The sequence below is a fragment of the Corylus avellana genome, chromosome ca11 (genome assembly GCF_901000735.1).
Source record: "Corylus avellana chromosome ca11, CavTom2PMs-1.0".
NCBI lineage: Eukaryota > Viridiplantae > Streptophyta > Magnoliopsida > Fagales > Betulaceae > Corylus > Corylus avellana.
The window spans coordinates 6496498-6514416 of NC_081551.1; the positions used below are offsets into that span (position 1 = coordinate 6496498).

Sequence of the window (17919 nt, forward strand, 5' to 3'; positions counted from 1 at the left end):
CTTTTCTTTTTTTAATAATTTTAGTTTTTTAGTTTTTTAATTTTTAATTTTTAATTTTTAATATTTTTATATTTAACCAATTTTATATTATTACTTTTAATCTTTTAATATTTTTATTTTTATTTTTCTTTTTATTTCCCAAAATGTGGTCGTTTAATGCCCAAAACGACCACGTTTTGGGCTACCGCAGGGTGCGGTAGTTTGTCACCACCGCACCTAAGCCTCTCCTATTAAAAAGCATATAGAAGAATTATCACTCACGGTAGAAGTAACGAAAGAGATTGCGTTTGGAAATGCACTTATAGCGGAGATGAAAAAGTTAAAAAATCATTGTCTAATTGAGAAAGTTGTGATAGACCGAGCAACAAATGTGATTCACTAGAATATGTTGTAGATCTAGAAATGATTGAAACAGTAAAATTCAAAGCATTAAACAAATCATAAATCAAATTTAGATGGAAAAATTTCTCATTATATTTATGATATTGTTTTGTTAGGACAACACGTTTTATTTTTATGAAAGGAATAAAACAAAAAAACAAACCAAAAAAAAAAAAAAGGGAGGGTTCTCGTTCTTGCAACTCTCAATTCATTGATAAAAGGAAATAAAGACTTGGTTCATAATTTCGATGGCCCCCAAGGTTATCGTTGTCGGTCAACAGTTAAGCTTTCAAAAAGAAGGAGATGAGCCATTAGCATCCCTGAAATAGGTCGCCGTGGAGCTCACATTTTCTCCACAAGTTCCTCATTCCCCATTCTTACGGTAAGAATTTCAAAGAAATTCGAAAAATTCAGGGAGATCCAAATCCCTAAAAAGGGGAACACGGTCAAATCTTGGCAAAGAAATCATAGGCATTTCCACATGGAATAATTGGCAAGAAATCCAAAATTCCACTGGATCTTCCCTCTTATAGTCTTCTGTAAAGTCTGTGACGACCCGCCATTTACCTCCCACTCCCACTCCCAAACCAAAACAAAACAACCCGTGACTTATTATCCATCCACCCCGTGACTTCCATTCACCTTTTACCAAATCCAATCACCGACCCTTTTTCCAAATCCAATCATCGAGCTTTTGTGTGTGTATATATAGATTTGCGATGACGACCACCCATCACAGAAAACCCACAAAACCCAGATGCTCTTTCTTACATTTTTCAAAACCGTCCAAGTTCGTTGTAATCTCCATGGCCTCCGTATTCTTTTTATCCATTCTCTCTCTCGTCCTCTTCCTCTCCCTCTCCTCCGCCACCCGCCACCACTCCCCAGCCCGTCAACCCACTCCCAACGACCCCTCTACCTCTGCCCCGCCTGCGATCCGCCAGGCGTGTAAGGCCACGCGCTTCCCTGTCGCATGCGAGAGCTCTTTGACACTTTCCAAGCGCGTGTCCTCCAATCCCACATCTCTCGAGCTCATCCAGTCGGCCATCTGGGTCTCCTCCCAGAACCTCCACACCGCCCAGTCTATGGTCAAGTCCATCCTGGACTCCTCCGCCTCTAGCCAGAACCGCACCACCGCCGCCAAGAACTGTCTCGAGGTCCTCCACAACTCCGACTACCGGATCTCCCAGACCACCAACGATGCCCTGCCAAATGGCAGGGTCAAGGACGCCAGGGCCTGGCTGAGCGCCGCGCTGCTCTTCCAGTACGATTGCTGGTCCGCGCTCAAGTACGCCAACGACACGAGCATGGTGAACGAGACGATGTCGTTTCTGGACTCGCTGACCGGGCTCACGAGCAACGCGCTGAGCATGGTGCTCGCGTACGACATTTACGGGAAGGATACCGGGTCGTGGGCCGCGCCCAAGACGGAGCGCGACGGGTTCTGGGAGGGAGGCAGCGGGTCCGGGTCGGGTTTCAAGGGCGGGGTTCCGTCGAATTTGAAGGCGGACGTGACGGTGTGCAAGGACGCCACTGTCGGGGGCTGCTACAAGACGGTGCAGGAAGCCGTGAACGCGGCGCCGGATAACGGAGGGGAACGGAGGTTCGTTATACACATAAAGGAGGGGGTGTACGAGGAGACGGTTAAAATTCCATTGGAGAAGAAGAACGTGGTGTTTTTGGGTGACGGAATGGGCAAAACGGTCATCACGGGGTCGTTGAATGTGGGCCAGCCTGGGATTTCCACCTTCAACACCGCCACAGTTGGTTAGTTTCTCTTCCTAGATTCATTATTCTCAAATTTATTATTAATATAACGATAATAAAAAAAATAAAAAATCTTGTAGTCAGGTCTGTTGTTTAAGTAATTTTGTCCAATTAAAGTAGTTGCTGATGTTGAGCTGTCATGCATAAATTATAATTAATCCAAGTTTGGTTGGTCATCTGTTTTAGGTCCAATAATCCAAGACCGGCAACGGTCAAACTTCTACGCGTTTGTTATATTGACTTACGACTTTGTTTTATTGTATTTTAAGTGGTTTTTTATATTAATAATTATCATATTAACGGATATTAAATACGTGTGAAAAATAATATTTATTATTATTATTTTTTTTTCATCAAAGTTATAGTTAGAGCTTTGCTTTGTTAATACCATGTTGTTTGTGCTAATGTTTGAATCATCTTGGAGCAGGCGTTTCCGGTGATGGATTCATGGCCACTGGTCTCACAATCCAGAACACCGCCGGCCCCGATGCCCACCAAGCAGTTGCCTTTAGATCGGACAGCGATTTATCCGTCATCGAGAACTGCGAATTCCTAGGCAATCAAGATACTCTCTACGCTCACTCCCTCCGCCAGTTCTACAAATCTTGCAGCATCCAAGGCAATGTGGATTTCATTTTCGGAAACTCCGCCTCTGTTTTCCAAGATTCCCAAATCTTAGTCCGCCCCCGGCAGCTCAAGCCGGAGAAAGGCGAGACCAATGCCGTCACTGCACACGGCAGAACCGACCCGGCCCAAGCAACGGGTTTTGTTTTCCAAAATTGCGTCATCAATGGCACCGAAGAATACATGGCATTGTACAATAGCAAACCCCAAGTACACAAGAATTACTTGGGGAGGCCATGGAAGGAGTACTCGAGAACAGTTTTCATAAACTGCAACCTAGAAGCTCTTGTTACCCCGGAAGGTTGGTTGCCATGGAGTGGCGATTTTGCATTGAAAACGCTTTATTATGGGGAGTTGGGAAATTCTGGACAAGGTTCTAGTTTGACTCAGAGGGTAAAATGGAGTAACCAAATCCCTGCAGAGCACGTTCACACATATTCTGTAGAGAATTTTATTCAGGGAAATGAGTGGATTCCATCATCTTAGTTTAGTATATGTCAATAGAGAGCATTTCAAACAAGTTTTTAGCTTATAAAGGTTTAAAAAGAGCTAGCTCCATCATATTGTTACACTAAATCTTACATTTCCAACAATGTAGCTTATTTTCTCTCTTTTTTTTATAAATAATTTCTTGCCATTTCCTTCACCCATCTCTCTTTTGTCATCTCTCTCTGTGGCTAGATTGAGTTTCGTCTCTCTAGTGTGATGGGTATTTCTGCAGAGGAAGATGCTACAGAGAGATGTTAGTGTTTGTAAATAATGGCATAAGAGCATGCTAATGTGAAAGTCAATGGTTGTCTAAATTTAGATGATGAAGGCTAAAAAGAGCTCTAGTAAAATGTCTTCTCGTTCTCTAAACCCCACACTTTGCTGTAGTGTCTACTTATATTTTGGCAACAATTGTAACTTATTTTCTCTCTTCTTTTTTAATTTCTGATCATTTCTCACCTTTTCTTTCATCAAAAACGATGAACTTGAAGTGCGATGGGGTTCTTCTGCGGAGGAAGATGTTAGAGAGAGATGTGCGGTGGTGGTGGGCAGGGGCGAAACTAGACAATTAAGATTGAGGGACAAAATGTAAAAATTTAATTTTTGGGAAGACATTTCATAAAAATTCATAAATTTTATGAGTAAAATTTTAAGTTTTAAGGGTAATTTTAAAATTTTGGGGGGACATTTGTCCCTACAAGGACCTGTGTAAGTTCGTCCCCGGTGATGGGCTAAGGGAAGGTGAGGGATCTTGTGGTGGTCCTCTTAGGAATGTCCCTCCAGCAATTGTTTGTTTCTATGGGCTGCAAACACTACCAAACACATTTGCCAAAAAAAAACTGTATAAAAAATGTAAGGAAAAATTAGAGAATGTTTTAGAGCGAATATTAAGAAATTAAATAGTAAAAATATAAAATTGTTCACTAGAGTTCATATGAAGAAAGGGTGAAGTAAAAGAGAACGGCATACCGGTGAATTTTTTTTTTTTTTTTAATATTTAAAAAAAAAATAAAAAAAAAAATAGCCTGGCGTGCTAAGCACGCCGGCGTTCTCAAAATCACGGTCCATGAAGAAAAGTTACCAAATGCTACTGTTGGCTGGTCAACGGTTGAGCTGTTCGGTAAATTTTTCATTAATAATACGAAGAAAACGTATCCCTTTCAATTCGAGAATTATAATCTTCTTCATTTCAAATAAATTAAAGAATATCTAGTTAATTATGATAAAAGAATATTTTTGTCCTAGATATTCTTCTATGGATGATACGTCCATTGCGGAACAAAGCGGTTAGAATTCTTAGAAGAATTGGATGAGTACTAAATGGTCAATGTCGCTCCATTAAATCTTGACGTGTGAGTTAGCTACTAAAAGTCGCACGCGTTGAAAAGACAAAAGATGGAGAGAATGACAGCATTACCCCATACCATACCATGAACTTTTAAAAATGCGACATTGCCCATAACTTTCTTGACTTGCCGGCGACGTTAGAAATTGTCACAAAGCAAACAAAACCAAGTTGGTGGTTTTGGTTTGGTTGGGTTGAAATCCTCTTTATTTGACTTTCAATTCACCGAACCTTTAGAAATAAGAACAATTTTATTTCAATTTTAACACTTTTTTCCCCAATCAATGCTGCCAACAGGATTGGGTGATGTCCATGATCGTAATTTGAGCATTGTATAATGTAAACAGTCATGGGCCGGCCATAACTTACAAGGCACGCTTGCGTCTATGGTTATGGGTCCTTCAAAATAAGACTGGCACGAAAATGCTTGAGGTATGGTTGCTTCGTCTGCCAACCTCTATGCTCTCTGTCTTTTGCTTTCTACCAAAAATAAAAGAAAAAAGAAAAAGTCCACTATTCTCTTTTATCTTTTGCTTTTTATAAAAAAATAATAATACAAAAATATCACGTATTGCACGTCTAGAGTGGCCGAGCCACCCCATGTCCGCATGGGGTGGTTTGGCCATCTTCAACGTCACCCCATTCTGCAATACTTTTTAAAAGTTGAATAGATCTGGATCCTAGTTTTGAGGGGAGAACATCAACAATTAAATGGTAATTTAAGGAAATATGTAAACTTTTTCCAAAATAAACATATTATCAAACAACTTTATACAGAAAGCGCTCAAAATTATCTTTAGCTGTATGTGAGATAGAATACTGTCCACTCAAAGAAAAAAAATAAAAAACACCTAAAGATGAAGCAAAGTTCACATGAGCTATATAGGTACGGGCTCCACGCAATAGAAAAGACTAGAGACCCGTGTCTCAGTTGCACTGTCGTGAAGCAGAAGGGTAATAGTTGCTTCTATGGTGTTATATGGAAGATTTAATGCTTCACATGTGCTCCCTGTTGTCTGTTTGGCTGCAAGAGGACTTAGTGCTGAGCTGATTTGATTGAATTTCCTGGTAAAAAACAATGCTAATTAATTATCTAACACTCGTGGTAATGGGAATAGAGTGGCCACTCAAAACTTATAGTGGCAATTCCATTATAGTTAGCACATAGCATTCTAGGGGGATCCACTTTTTAAATATTGGTCTTATCCTCTTAACCCTACAAGTATTATTATTATTTTTTTTTAGAAACTCTACCTATCCCTTATGAACTTATGCGTTTTTTGTAAACACCCTTTCAATATTCAAAATCTCTCACTTTCGTGTATGAAACTTTGATTTTCTTTCACTTTTCCCCTTCCGTTAAGATTTTCGGTTAAATTCTAATGGAAGGGTGTAAAATTATTAAAATACCCTTATTTTTATTAAAAAATATATTTTTTAATAAATTCTTGACCCGTGGGTTTACCGGTGGATCTAACCCACCCATATTGTGACCCACGGGTCATATTATTATTATTATTATATTTAAAAACAAAAAAATAATTAAAAAAAAAAAAGAAAAGGAAAAAGAAAGTGACGGCGGATCACCAAGGTGACCCCGGCAGGTCACATGGTGACTCACCGTGGGTCACCAAGGTGGGTCAAGTGACCCACCGTCACTTTCTTCTTCTTTTTTTTTTTTTTTAAAAAAAATTAATTTAATTTATTTTTTATATATATGGCAAATTTATAAATAAGGGTAAATTTGAAATTTTAAAAAAATTTAGGGGTATAAAGGTTTTTTACTCATTTTACCGTTTAATTTAACTGCAATATTTAACAGTAAGAGAGGTATTTGGAAGAAAATCAAAGTCCGATACACTAAAGTGAGAGATTTTGAATATTAGAGGAGTGTTTGCAAAAGGCTCATAAGTTCATATGGAATAAGTAAAGTTTCCCCTTCTTTGTTTCTATGCATATGCAGGAAATTGTGGCAGACAATTGTGATAAAAAAACATTAACAATTCTGATTTTTGTAGTTCTAGAAATACAATGCTCTGTTTGCCAATAGACTTGGCAAGTGACTTTTGGTTTAAAAGTGATTGATGTGATATAAAATAGATGAAAGTTTTAAATTTTTTGTATAGAAAAATGAAAAAGTTTTATTTTGTAGTAGGTTTTTTTGTTTGAATAATAAAAAAAGAAGTTAATAAAAAGTAAGAATGTTAGCAAGTTGAGTTTTTTTTTTTTTAAAAAAAAAAAAAAAAAATTGAGACTTGGGTCAAGTCCATTGCCAAACGGAGCCTAGCATGACTACCCTTGACACATCCCTGCTGCAGTATTGACAAAAAACCAGGTTCATGACTCTTGAGATTGATCAAATCAGTTAATAAGAAGTGACTGAGATTTTAGTTATCAAGTTAATTATGAGGAAGCGAGCATTGAGTTTCCTATTATGAAAGGTGTAGAGGTGCATTCAAATAGGGCTAGCAAAATAAACTTTAGTTTTTTGGGCAAATACATAACAAAACACAAAGCAAAGGAAGAAAACAAATATGAAATCAAAAGCAAAAAGAAAAAAGAAGAAAAAAGAAAGGACAAAATTAGCCAAGGGGGGTTAATATTACTAAAATAGGGACAATGACAACGGGGCATAGAGGAAATGGGAATGCTTCTCCACTGACGTCGATGGGAGCAGCCCATTTGGTAAGGTTATGCATACTTTCCAAAACGTTTCTCCAAAATTTGTTTCTCAAATGATGTGTCAAAAATTTTGGAAAGCGTAGCTTTTTTCCAAACAAAACTTTCACGAGGCCTTTCTCGGTCGCCTCTGTGATTGCGAGTAAGGCACTTTGGCCTCTCCCATAGGGGGGTCTCCTGGGGGAACTTTTCTGTCTAAGCATATAGGAGGTTATGAGATGAATCCCATAGCGAATGTCTCATGGGTCGCCAAATCAAAATTAATCTCTAGGAAATTATTTGGAGGAGGCGACTACTTCTTGTTTAATGATCTCTTCCCAGGGATTGATTTCCAAGCTAATAGATCATCACTGTGGAACCTTGTCAATTGGTGCACCAGCTAGATCACATTAGGAGGGGGTTCTCCATGGACAACGTTATTTCTCTACATTCATATGAGGTCCAAGACAACAGCTGCAAATAAGAGAAATGAGTGAGAATCCCTAAGATTTAAATTAAGATAACTGCAAGGGGAAAGAATAAGTGTTAACCATTTCGCCATATCAACTAATGCAAAGTGGCTTGAGTGAAGTGGTCAGGGTGAGATGAAAAGAGAAAGAAGAATCATAAATAAGGGAAGAAGAAATCCTAAGTGAGCCTAAAAGAAATAAGCATTTCTTAGAAATGGTAAAGAATAACTTGAAAAAAAAAAAGGTTTTGAAGGCAATAACAATGGATTTTGAGCCTGAAAATGCACTCACCAAGCATAGTTAAGTGATACAAAGTGTGTGCACAAAAAAGATCTTTTCGAATTGGGGTTTTATGCACGTTTATGATGATCCTAGCTCAAGTTACGTCTAAATTACCACCAAGTGCGCAATATCGCCCGATCAATCAGGCAAGGAAAGGCTCGGGAGAGATAGGCCGAAATGGATTGAAAAACAGGGTCAAGAATGTAATATTAGGGAGTTCCTCGTACAAGGTCGGTCTACCAATCACTGTGCTTGATTGACAGAGGTGGGACACATGGTAGGCTTTGGATTTTGGCGGGAAAATTGGAGGCCCTGTCGACCGAGCCACGTGAACGATCGACTCAGCCTACACGACATGGCTATGTCAAATCAATTTAACTTGCATTAAATGTAAGTCATGATGATTCGATCGACTGAGACACAACCCTAGTCAACCAAGCACGGTAGCACCAACTTAAAACTCTATAAATCGAGCCTTAAGCCTTCCTATTTTCTATTCAAAATCTCTCTTCTCCCTAGAAACCCTAAGGGACATGTGTGAGGGTGTGAGAAAGGGAATTCTCGGGGGCTGAAGCCCTGCGAAAGTGGAATCTCAACGTGAGAAGTTCGAGGTGCTCATAAAATGGAGTTTGAGAGGTATAATTCTAAACTCTCACTATACATTCGGTGAGTTGTTTGCAAGGCTTGAGTTGCTGAGCAAAGGATTGCTGAGACAGACTTATGTGTATCGTTTGTGTATTGTTGTACTTCTATGAGAGTAGTGTATTTCAGCTTTGGAAACGCTGTGAATAACACTCCAAATAAATTAGCATTGTTAATCAAATTACAGGGGTGTTAGTGTTACCTACCATATGATGATAAGAGAAACAGAACATGTAAAACAGAGAGCTCTGTTTTTCTGAGTGTATAAAACTCCACAATGGTAAATCTTATTTATAGTTGAATGATGCCACTAAAACATGGCAATACAAATGAGTACAATTATGGTGAACAAAGTGTGGAAAAGAATGAAGAACATTGTCATAATATTTCGAGAATATTACGATAATATTCTAACAACGTAAACATAGAATTAGCTCATAACGATGAATGGATCAAAGTGTTCTAACAACCTCTGCTTAAAATTTACAAATTCACACGTCCAGATATGATGAATCCATGAAGAGAAAAAACTTGGGAAATGATGTAAACTCACAAGCCAGAGAGAGAAGCAGTGGGAAGTGCAGGTGGAGTTGGAGTAAAAGCTTCATCCTCTGTCCAATTTGTCTCTCCCCAGTGCTTTAACATGCTCTTCCAGGAGCAGTAACTGTCTATGCATTTCTTCAAACGGTGATCCTTCACTTTAATCCTCCAATGCCCATCTGTGTACTTTGCCTTCTCAGCTTGCCTGCGATCCCATTCTAGCTGAGCCTTCTGCTTTGATTTCAGCAGACAAAACTGCTGCAGCAGCTCAGGCATTGCATCATGCACCCTCCACCATTTCGCATGAGCAACATCGCTTGCAAACTCTTGGAAGATGTCAGAATTCCAGTTGCAGTCATAGTCACGGAAACACAGCCATGGCTTCATCCCCAGATAGTGAAGAACATAGAGAACTGGAGGGTCTGCACCAAAAAGCCTGGTTTTCATTTGCTTAACCTCTTCATCATCACCAACCCAGAAATTTTTCAGGAAGTTCATGTGTTTTGGAATCCTATGCCACCATGTAAAGATCTCGTTTAAGTATCCTTGGTCTCCCCCATTGTAGGACTCTATCTCATTGATGTGATCCATCAAAAGCTTGAAAGTGCAGTTTGAAGGCTCAATAATCATTACACCAGAGTTAAAAAGTGTGCCATTGTTCCCCGTTGCAGAAATCTCTGGCATCCCAAATAAGAAATCGATGTTTCTGAGTATAAGCAAATCAGCGTCGATGAAAATGATCTTGTCATAATCTGTCAACTGCCATAGCCGGAACTTGCTGTAATTCCATTCATTGTAGGCGTCTTTCTCAGCTTTTGGATTCCTTATTCTTTGGATTGTCTTAATCTTCCACCCTGCGGCTTCGAGTCCACTCCTGTGGTATCCACTGATTGTCTCATCAACAAGTATGACAAGGTCTCGAGTGGAGCCTGACATGCGGATGCTCTGTGCAGCAGCAATGGCTCCACAAACATATACATGAGCTGAATGGAGAATCGTTGCATAAGCTTCTCTACGAATATTTCCCGAGTAAACCAGCTCTGCATTGCAAGGAATTTTAATACATCTCTGTTAATAAATTGTAAAAAAAAGGGGGGGAGAACTTCATTTACCTGATAATTACTACGAGCTTTGCAATTATAACCTCAAATTATCAATTTTTGCAACGTTAGTATCTCATGTTTCGACCCCTTTTAATTTCACCAATTTATTATGATTTTATATTAAATCTTAACCGAGGATGTTAAAATGATCAAAATACCCCCGACACATGACCGTGACCCTAAACCCTGTTTTAGATTTTAATTAAGGGTAAAATGGTAATTTTCTTTTATAAATTTTACAAAGGTATTAAGGGACATTCACTTGTTTACTGTTTCATCTAACCACATACCCTACCAATAGCGGTGAAATTAAAAGGGGTTTTTATTAAATCCAAACCGAGGATGCCAAAATGTCCAAAATACCCCGGGCACAAGACGGTGAACCTAAACCATGTTTTAATTTTAATTAAGGGGAAACAAATAATTTTTATAAATTTTACAAAAGTATTAAGAGACATTCACCTGTTTACTGTTTCATCTAACCACATACCCTACCAATAGGGGTAAAATTAAAAGGGGTTTCTATTAAATCCAAACCGAGGATGCCAAAATGTCCAAAATACCCCTGACACACGACCGTGACCCTAAACCATGTTTTAATTTTAATTAAGGGAAAATTTATAATTTTTATAAATTTTACAGGAATAGAAGAGACATTTTACTTGTTTACCATTTGACTTAACCATAAACCCTAAATCCTAACAGTGAATAAAATTAAAAGGGATTGAATCTTGAGATACCAACGTTAAAAAAATTGATAATTCGAGGTTATGATTGCAAAACCCGTGATACTTCAAGGATAAGATAATTTTTTTTGTTTAAAAAAAATAAATAAATAATAATAATAATAAATGCAAGGTTAGCACTGACCATTGCCCCTGAGAGGAAGAGCAAGTTCACAAGATCCTACTGGGAGCTGGAGTTTTTGTCTCAGTGCATTCAAGTCTGGTTTGTATAGCCATGCATTCCCTTCACGTACAACAAGTTCCTTGCAAGTAAACAGATTTGGTATTGGGAAGCAGTCAGTGATAAAAAGCAAATGCACAGGATGCAAGCCTTTGACAGAGGCTGCCAGGCCAGCAGCTGCAAGCTGCAAGTGCAGCCTTCCCACATCTCTGGACCAATTCCCTTCATTCCGACAAGGAAGTTTGACAGCTATGAAATCAAATCTTGTTCCAGGGGCTTTGAGCTTTGGTAGAGATGCACAAATGGGTACTTCAGATTCTTCTTCCTCATCAATCCATTCTGGGTATAAGGATTTCCATGTCACATTTTTTGCAGCATAGTCCAGGTGCAGAACACTGTGTTTGGCATCAGGAACAAGCTGCTTCCACTGACTGATTTCACTCTCAAGGAAGTTTAAAAGACCAATTCCCTGAGTTTCATTATTTTCAGTCACCTTCTCCATAACTTTCATAATGTCATCCCATTCAATGCCCAGATTTGACGTATAACGAGGATCTGAGCCCCCCCATATCCACCTGTTCACAAAGCTTGACCTGCATTTAGACAAATTTTGCTTTAAATTGCGTTTGAGGACCATAAAAATACTTTTAACACTCAAAAAGTCGATTTAAAGAAAAAGTACTTGTTTGGTAAAAAAAATTAAAAGCGCTTTTAAGGGTTAAAAAAGTCTAAAAATTACCAAAACGCACTTTTGGCAAAAGCTTAAAAATGAAGCTTTTGCCCAAAAGCGTTTTTTAACTTAAAAGTTCTATTTTTCAAACGCAATTCCAAACAAGCTCTTCGTCAGTGACTATGGAAGATTCATGACATAGTGTACTCTTTCTTATCGGCTTAAGTTTTTGGAATACATTGTGATTTAGGGCATGTTTGGTGCGCGTTTGAAGGGTCTAAAAGCGCGCTTAACATTCAAAAAGTTTGTTTGAAGTAAAAAGTACTCGTTTAGTAAAAAAAATGGAAAGCGCTTTTAAGGGTCTAAAAACGCACTTTTAGCAAAAACTTAAAAATGAGGCTTTTGTCAAAAAAGAGTTTTCTTAACTTAAAAACTCTATTTCTCAAACACAATTCCGAACATTCTCTTAACATGGTATGTCTTTAATACAAACTCTGACTTTACAATTAACCTCCCTTTTCAATTAACACGTGAAAGGGAGTGGGGGTGTTAAAATATTGATTCAATTTACTATTTCCTATTAATTTAAGCTTTTGAAATAAATGATGATTTAACATGTAGCAAAAGTTCAGATATATTCAAAAATAGAATAAAACATACCTAGAACCAAATTGAGCAGGCTGATTGGTGTTGTAAACCTCTGGAGAGTACAAGAGGGATATAAAAGTGCCAGATACGACAATTAGGAGGACAAGTTTCAGCAGAGGAAACTTGCACCTTGAACTTCTATCTTGAATGGATATGTGGAAAGGCTTGGCTTTGTTTTTTTGTAATCTTTTTTTGCATACGTCTTCGCTGTTCCAAATTGAATCAAGAAGAGCAGATCATGAGCAAATTAAGAAGGAAAAATATTTGAAGGAATCCTTAAAGAAAAGACAACTTCTGTTGTAGTATGCTTCCCATTTTTCCCCCAATGAAGTGAGAATATTGTCAAATGTCAACATCTGAATTAGGGAAAAAAATAAAAAAATTAAAAAAGGTACAGATGTGAAGGCCCACGAGTTGACATGGTTTAGGTTTCCAAGAAGTCAAGAACCCTATTGGTTCCTTTTGTTGGTTCTGTTGTTTTGGCTTAGCTCATGTGAAGTTAGAAACACATCTAGAAGCCTTTCACTTACATTTCTTTGCTAGTATTACATTTAGCACTTTTGTGGTCATCATCTGTTGATATGATTTCTGCAAAATTTCCCATTGCTAGCTAGCTTCATTGGAAGTGTTGAAATCCATTGATTTATCATGTATTCTGATAAATTACATTGAATATAGAAAATAATTATTCTTACAGAAAGAAATTAGCTAATTTTTGGATTCTTGTAAGGAGATTTGATGGAGAATATTGCTGTTGTTAGATATAATATCTTATATCCCAGCCTAAAACTTGGAAGCCTTCATATATTTTTTTTTGGGGGGAATTTTAAAGAAGACTTAAATCCAAAGAAATGAAAATCTTTCGATTCGTGGACCAAGCAGATCTTGAATTGGCTCTGTCAAATCAAGAAGAAGATGTTGAAGAAGATTATATTAACCAGAGATCCATCTGGGGAAAGCTGGCCATGAGATTTCATATACCAAAAATCCTTTCAAGAATTTACAAGTCACACAATTCGTAATAGTGTATCTCACGTGAATATGGGTACTGCATAATTAGTACAATTATCATGTTGAAGCATTAACTTCTTTCGATTCAAAGGAACAGACATCCAATAGGACTATAATTGTTCTGACAACATATGATGGCAAAGATAGACAAGACTGAAGGCTATAAAGGGAATTCAAGAAGAGAAAAAATAACGATTCCAAAAAAAAAAAAACAACACAGAATAGGAAGTTCCATGAGTACAGTTGCCAAGTTTTGGATTCCAGTGCAAATATTGCATATTGAAGGAAAGAAGAAACTCACATGGATGAAGATAAACGATGTCTAGCCTCAGCAGCACCAGGAGAAGTACCCATTGCTCCTCTCATACTGATCTATCAGAAGCAGAAGATTGCAACATCTGTCTACCAACAGTTGAAAGATAAAATAAACTAAAGAAAAATAAAATCTCAAGAAATGGCTATTCAAGAAGTTGAGTCATAATTAAACATATCTTAAACATGCAAGCAGCTACCATATTCTAACTCAAGAAACCCAGGAGCCAAATTCTAAAACTCAGTGATCAAAGCTATGAATCAATATATTATGCAGCCAAGAGGCAGAATGAATTTGAGAGAGAGAGAGAGAGAGAGAAATGATATTGGAAGATGATAGGTAGAGAGGGAGGTTGAGGCAGCAGAGCCAATATAAACAGAGTAACGTCTATTTGAATTTTCTATTCACTTTAGAATTTCAATTTTCCTTTTTTTTTTTTTCACCTACTTTTTTCATGTCTTTTTTGTTTTTCTTTTATTTCTTTGGTTTGGTATTCTTTGTTCAATATTTTTTTTGGTTATCCTCCTTTTCTTGATATTTTTTATAGATTTCATTATACTAAAGTCCTGTTTGGACCGAGGAAATTAATGGGTTTCACTTTGTTTTGCGCACCGGTCACTGGTATTAAATTATCAATTATTTCAAAAGCTTAAACCGATAAAAATAAGTAAATTTAATCACTTAATTATTACTTTAACAACTAGCATAGATGTAATTCCAACCAATTGAGTTGGAGTTTTATGTAAAAGCCATAATCCTTTAGGCACAAAGATCTGTCCCTCTTGTTTATCATAATAGTTATGAAAAATACCTCTACTATTGGATTTGGTTGCACAATGCTATTTTGTTCTCTTTTTTTGGCTGATTAGTCCATTTTAATGATTTTGCAGTGCCAACAAATGAAATTAGAACACATTAAAATAGTTTTTTAGAGAAAAAATTAGAAGAAAAACACACATTAAAACATGTATGCCCCAATTAAGAAACAAATCAACAACAAAAAATGACAGACAGCAAAAGGTTTGTACAATAAACTAGCAAGGGAAAACAAACAAACAAACAAAAAGTAGCTTTCACCAACCTATCTGATAGTGCAGTCACCAAGCTCTAAGGTAAAGCAGATACAATACAATGCCACTTTCATTTTTTAGAGGGGCAAAAATTTGTCATTAATTTATGAGTAGTTGCCAGATTAGGTTGATGAAAACAATTGCTTTACTTGATATTGATTTGAATTTGGAGTGAAGATGTAAATGTTCCATCCTACTAACAAATAGGAAGATATATTCTGATTCTTTTTTTTTTTTTTTAAGTGATATTTATAAAATTCCTGAACATTTCTTCTCCTTTTCTCCTTTGTTCTATCCATCCAGCTATGTTGCTCATATTACTGCAATAATGCTGTGTGACCAAGTTAAACTGCAATAATAAACTCTCTTTTTTTTCACCTTGGAAAACCATAATGTCACTTTGATTTTTTTATTTTATTTTTTTTAAGCAAAAAGGGTAGGTCGGAAAGACCAATTGTGGCTATCCTACCTGGGCATGACCATAGTAACACCTACCAGCTGGGAGCCGCACAGGAGGGGCATAAACAGTGGGAACCACAAGCGCTCCCTCAAGTCCGACTGAGCCATAGCTTGACTCAGCCCCACCAGGACATCAATGAAAATTCAAGGCAGCTAATACAAATAAAGCATATGTGAGAATTCACCCACACCTTAGTACATACTCTGACTACTTGAAAATTTTCTTTGGCCATTAACCCACAACCTTGATGGTTAATGTCTCTTTGATTTACCTTGTGCAAAACACGTTTATTACCTTGAAGTTAACTAAGTAGTAGGTGGTAAAAAGAAGGTAGTAGGTCTTATCCTTAATTTTATTTTGATTTTTCTAAATCTGTTTTATGCTAATGAGGAAGTTGAACCCTAATTGAAGAAATTGGGGGGACACTATAACACCTTATTCAAAGTCATTAGATAATTACAAATAGTAATCTCATATTAATTTTTCCTGAGATCATTCTTCAATAAACTCACTTATTGCATAAGTAAAATTAATTTTCGATAAGTGGTATGGTTTAGAGGTCCTTTTCAACAACCATGCCACCAGACAATAGGCATTAACAATAATTAATTTGGTCAAAACCCCATTAAGAAGGTAACTGAAATAACGATTACCAAATCATGACTAGCATTGCCCAAATGGACCACACATACTTGGACCAACTATTTTTGCTGTCGGGACACTAATTCTTAGCACTGAAGAAAAGAGATATAGAAAAGAACAAAGATTTTAGAAGAAAAATCCAGTGGATATAGAGAAATGCTAAAAATCACATTTTCACTCGATAATTATCGCATATTAATACTGATGTGTAGTACCAACCAACCCTTGGAAAAATGTGGTTTGTAGCATTACTCGTGTATAAGTAATATTATTTAGTAAACTGTTATACGATTACAACACATATTAATGATGTGGCAATGAAAATCTACTGTCATATTATCAAGTTATATAGCAATCTACAAAATATCATTAGTATTAAAGGATAATGTGGTTTAATTTTTTTTTTTTTTCTTTGGATAAATGTAGTTTAATTTGTTAAAGGCGAAAGAAAGCATTATTGTTGCACGCATGAATCATGAGGCTAACAATTTCAATTAGTATTAACTTTAAAGTATCATCAAGAAGTCCTGGACCAGCCAAAGCAATACAAGTGGCAACACTACAGCTTGACACGTGTATGTTGTAAAGAGGGTGAGAGGGATATTTTTTTTTTTATGATGGAAGCCTTGCACCCATCGCTACGTATCTCTTTGTTACTCCATCTCCATCCCCATGCAGTGTATTCATATAAAGTCACTATATATTTGATAAATATTTTCTATTTGCCATGTATATATATATATATATAGACTGCTTTTTCTTTTTCTTTCTTTGTGAAAGTAAAGAAATAGAAATATATTTGGTCTATACTATTATAGAGACAGTTAGTGTATTGTATTGGAAGCAAAGCAACCGAAAGGCAGGGGCTTAATTGGTTGTGTACTGTGTGCTGTACAGTTGTGGGAAGGCCAATGAAATGCTTTTGACCAATATTGTATTTCTCTCGTCATAAGATGTAGGCCTGTAGGTACCAAATTGATTTCCAAGAAGGTTTTGGACTGCTTGATTACTGAGTCTCAACAAGAAAAAGACCCAGCACGAAGTTTAAAAGTTTTTAGTTAGCCTGTTACATTGACCAGTTGGTAATGGCATTTGGGATCATCTAGTCTCAGAGTTTAAGGATCTCTTTTATGGTATTTAAGTGCAATATATTATATCTACGCCCGGGTCACTTCAAATGGTCGATTTGTTTGGTTCATATATATTATACCTACACCCGGGTCACTTCAAATAGTTGATTTGTTTGGTTCATATATATTATACTTACACCCGGGTCACTTCAAATCATCGATTTGTTTGGTCCATATTGACTGTTGAGTCTTCACTCAACCAATACACATTTATTAGTGCGAGCATGACGGGATTTATCCGGATAATTTTGATCAATAGCGGAACAAGTATATAATGTTGAACACATATCTACGTTCAATGGATGTCTTGTATGTGACAAGATGACAAGAAAGGTCAATTTTGGACAGGTTGTCAGGGAAGAACAAATCAATTTATGGGGCCATCTTTTGCATGTTGCTTGCAACCTCAACCTTTTTATTATCATACTGTGCCAAGCATACAAAACGTTGCCAAACTTTTCAGTTTTAAGTTTCATCAATTCGGTTGTGAACCGACTCAATTGTGTTTTTGGACACACTTATCATTTTCAAATGCAAATTCAAGTGTATATATATATATATAAAACATGATACAACTTGAACTCAACTGATAATTTTTTACACGACCTTTGATTCCGACATAAAATTAACAAGTTTGAGTTGAAGAGTTTGACCCGTTTAATAAAATGGATTATATTAAGGTTGACTTATAATATTTTATACTTATGCCTCGACACGACTTAAATTCAACACGCTTACACTAATTGCTACTCACAAATACATACGGGC

General features: G+C 36.9%; 2 protein-coding genes across 2 annotated transcripts; one reads left to right on the forward strand and one right to left on the reverse strand.

Annotated features, from left to right (window-relative positions):
• Positions 1-633: 633 nt before the first annotated feature.
• Positions 634-3672, forward strand: LOC132166247 (probable pectinesterase/pectinesterase inhibitor 51). Its single transcript, XM_059577029.1, has 2 exons — positions 634-2148; positions 2576-3672. The coding sequence occupies exons 1-2, from the start codon at positions 1101-1103 to the stop codon at positions 3256-3258; spliced, it is 1731 nt and encodes a 576-aa protein (XP_059433012.1). The 5' UTR covers positions 634-1100; the 3' UTR covers positions 3259-3672.
• Positions 3673-7217: 3545 nt separating this feature from the next.
• Positions 7218-14124, reverse strand: LOC132166006 (UDP-glucuronate:xylan alpha-glucuronosyltransferase 1). The gene is made up of 5 exons (XM_059576743.1): positions 13838-14124; positions 12538-12732; positions 11172-11800; positions 9212-10238; positions 7218-7738 (listed from the first exon to the last, which is right to left on the reverse strand). The coding sequence occupies exons 1-5, from the start codon at positions 13900-13902 to the stop codon at positions 7702-7704; spliced, it is 1953 nt and encodes a 650-aa protein (XP_059432726.1). The 5' UTR covers positions 13903-14124; the 3' UTR covers positions 7218-7701.
• Positions 14125-17919: the final 3795 nt, after the last annotated feature.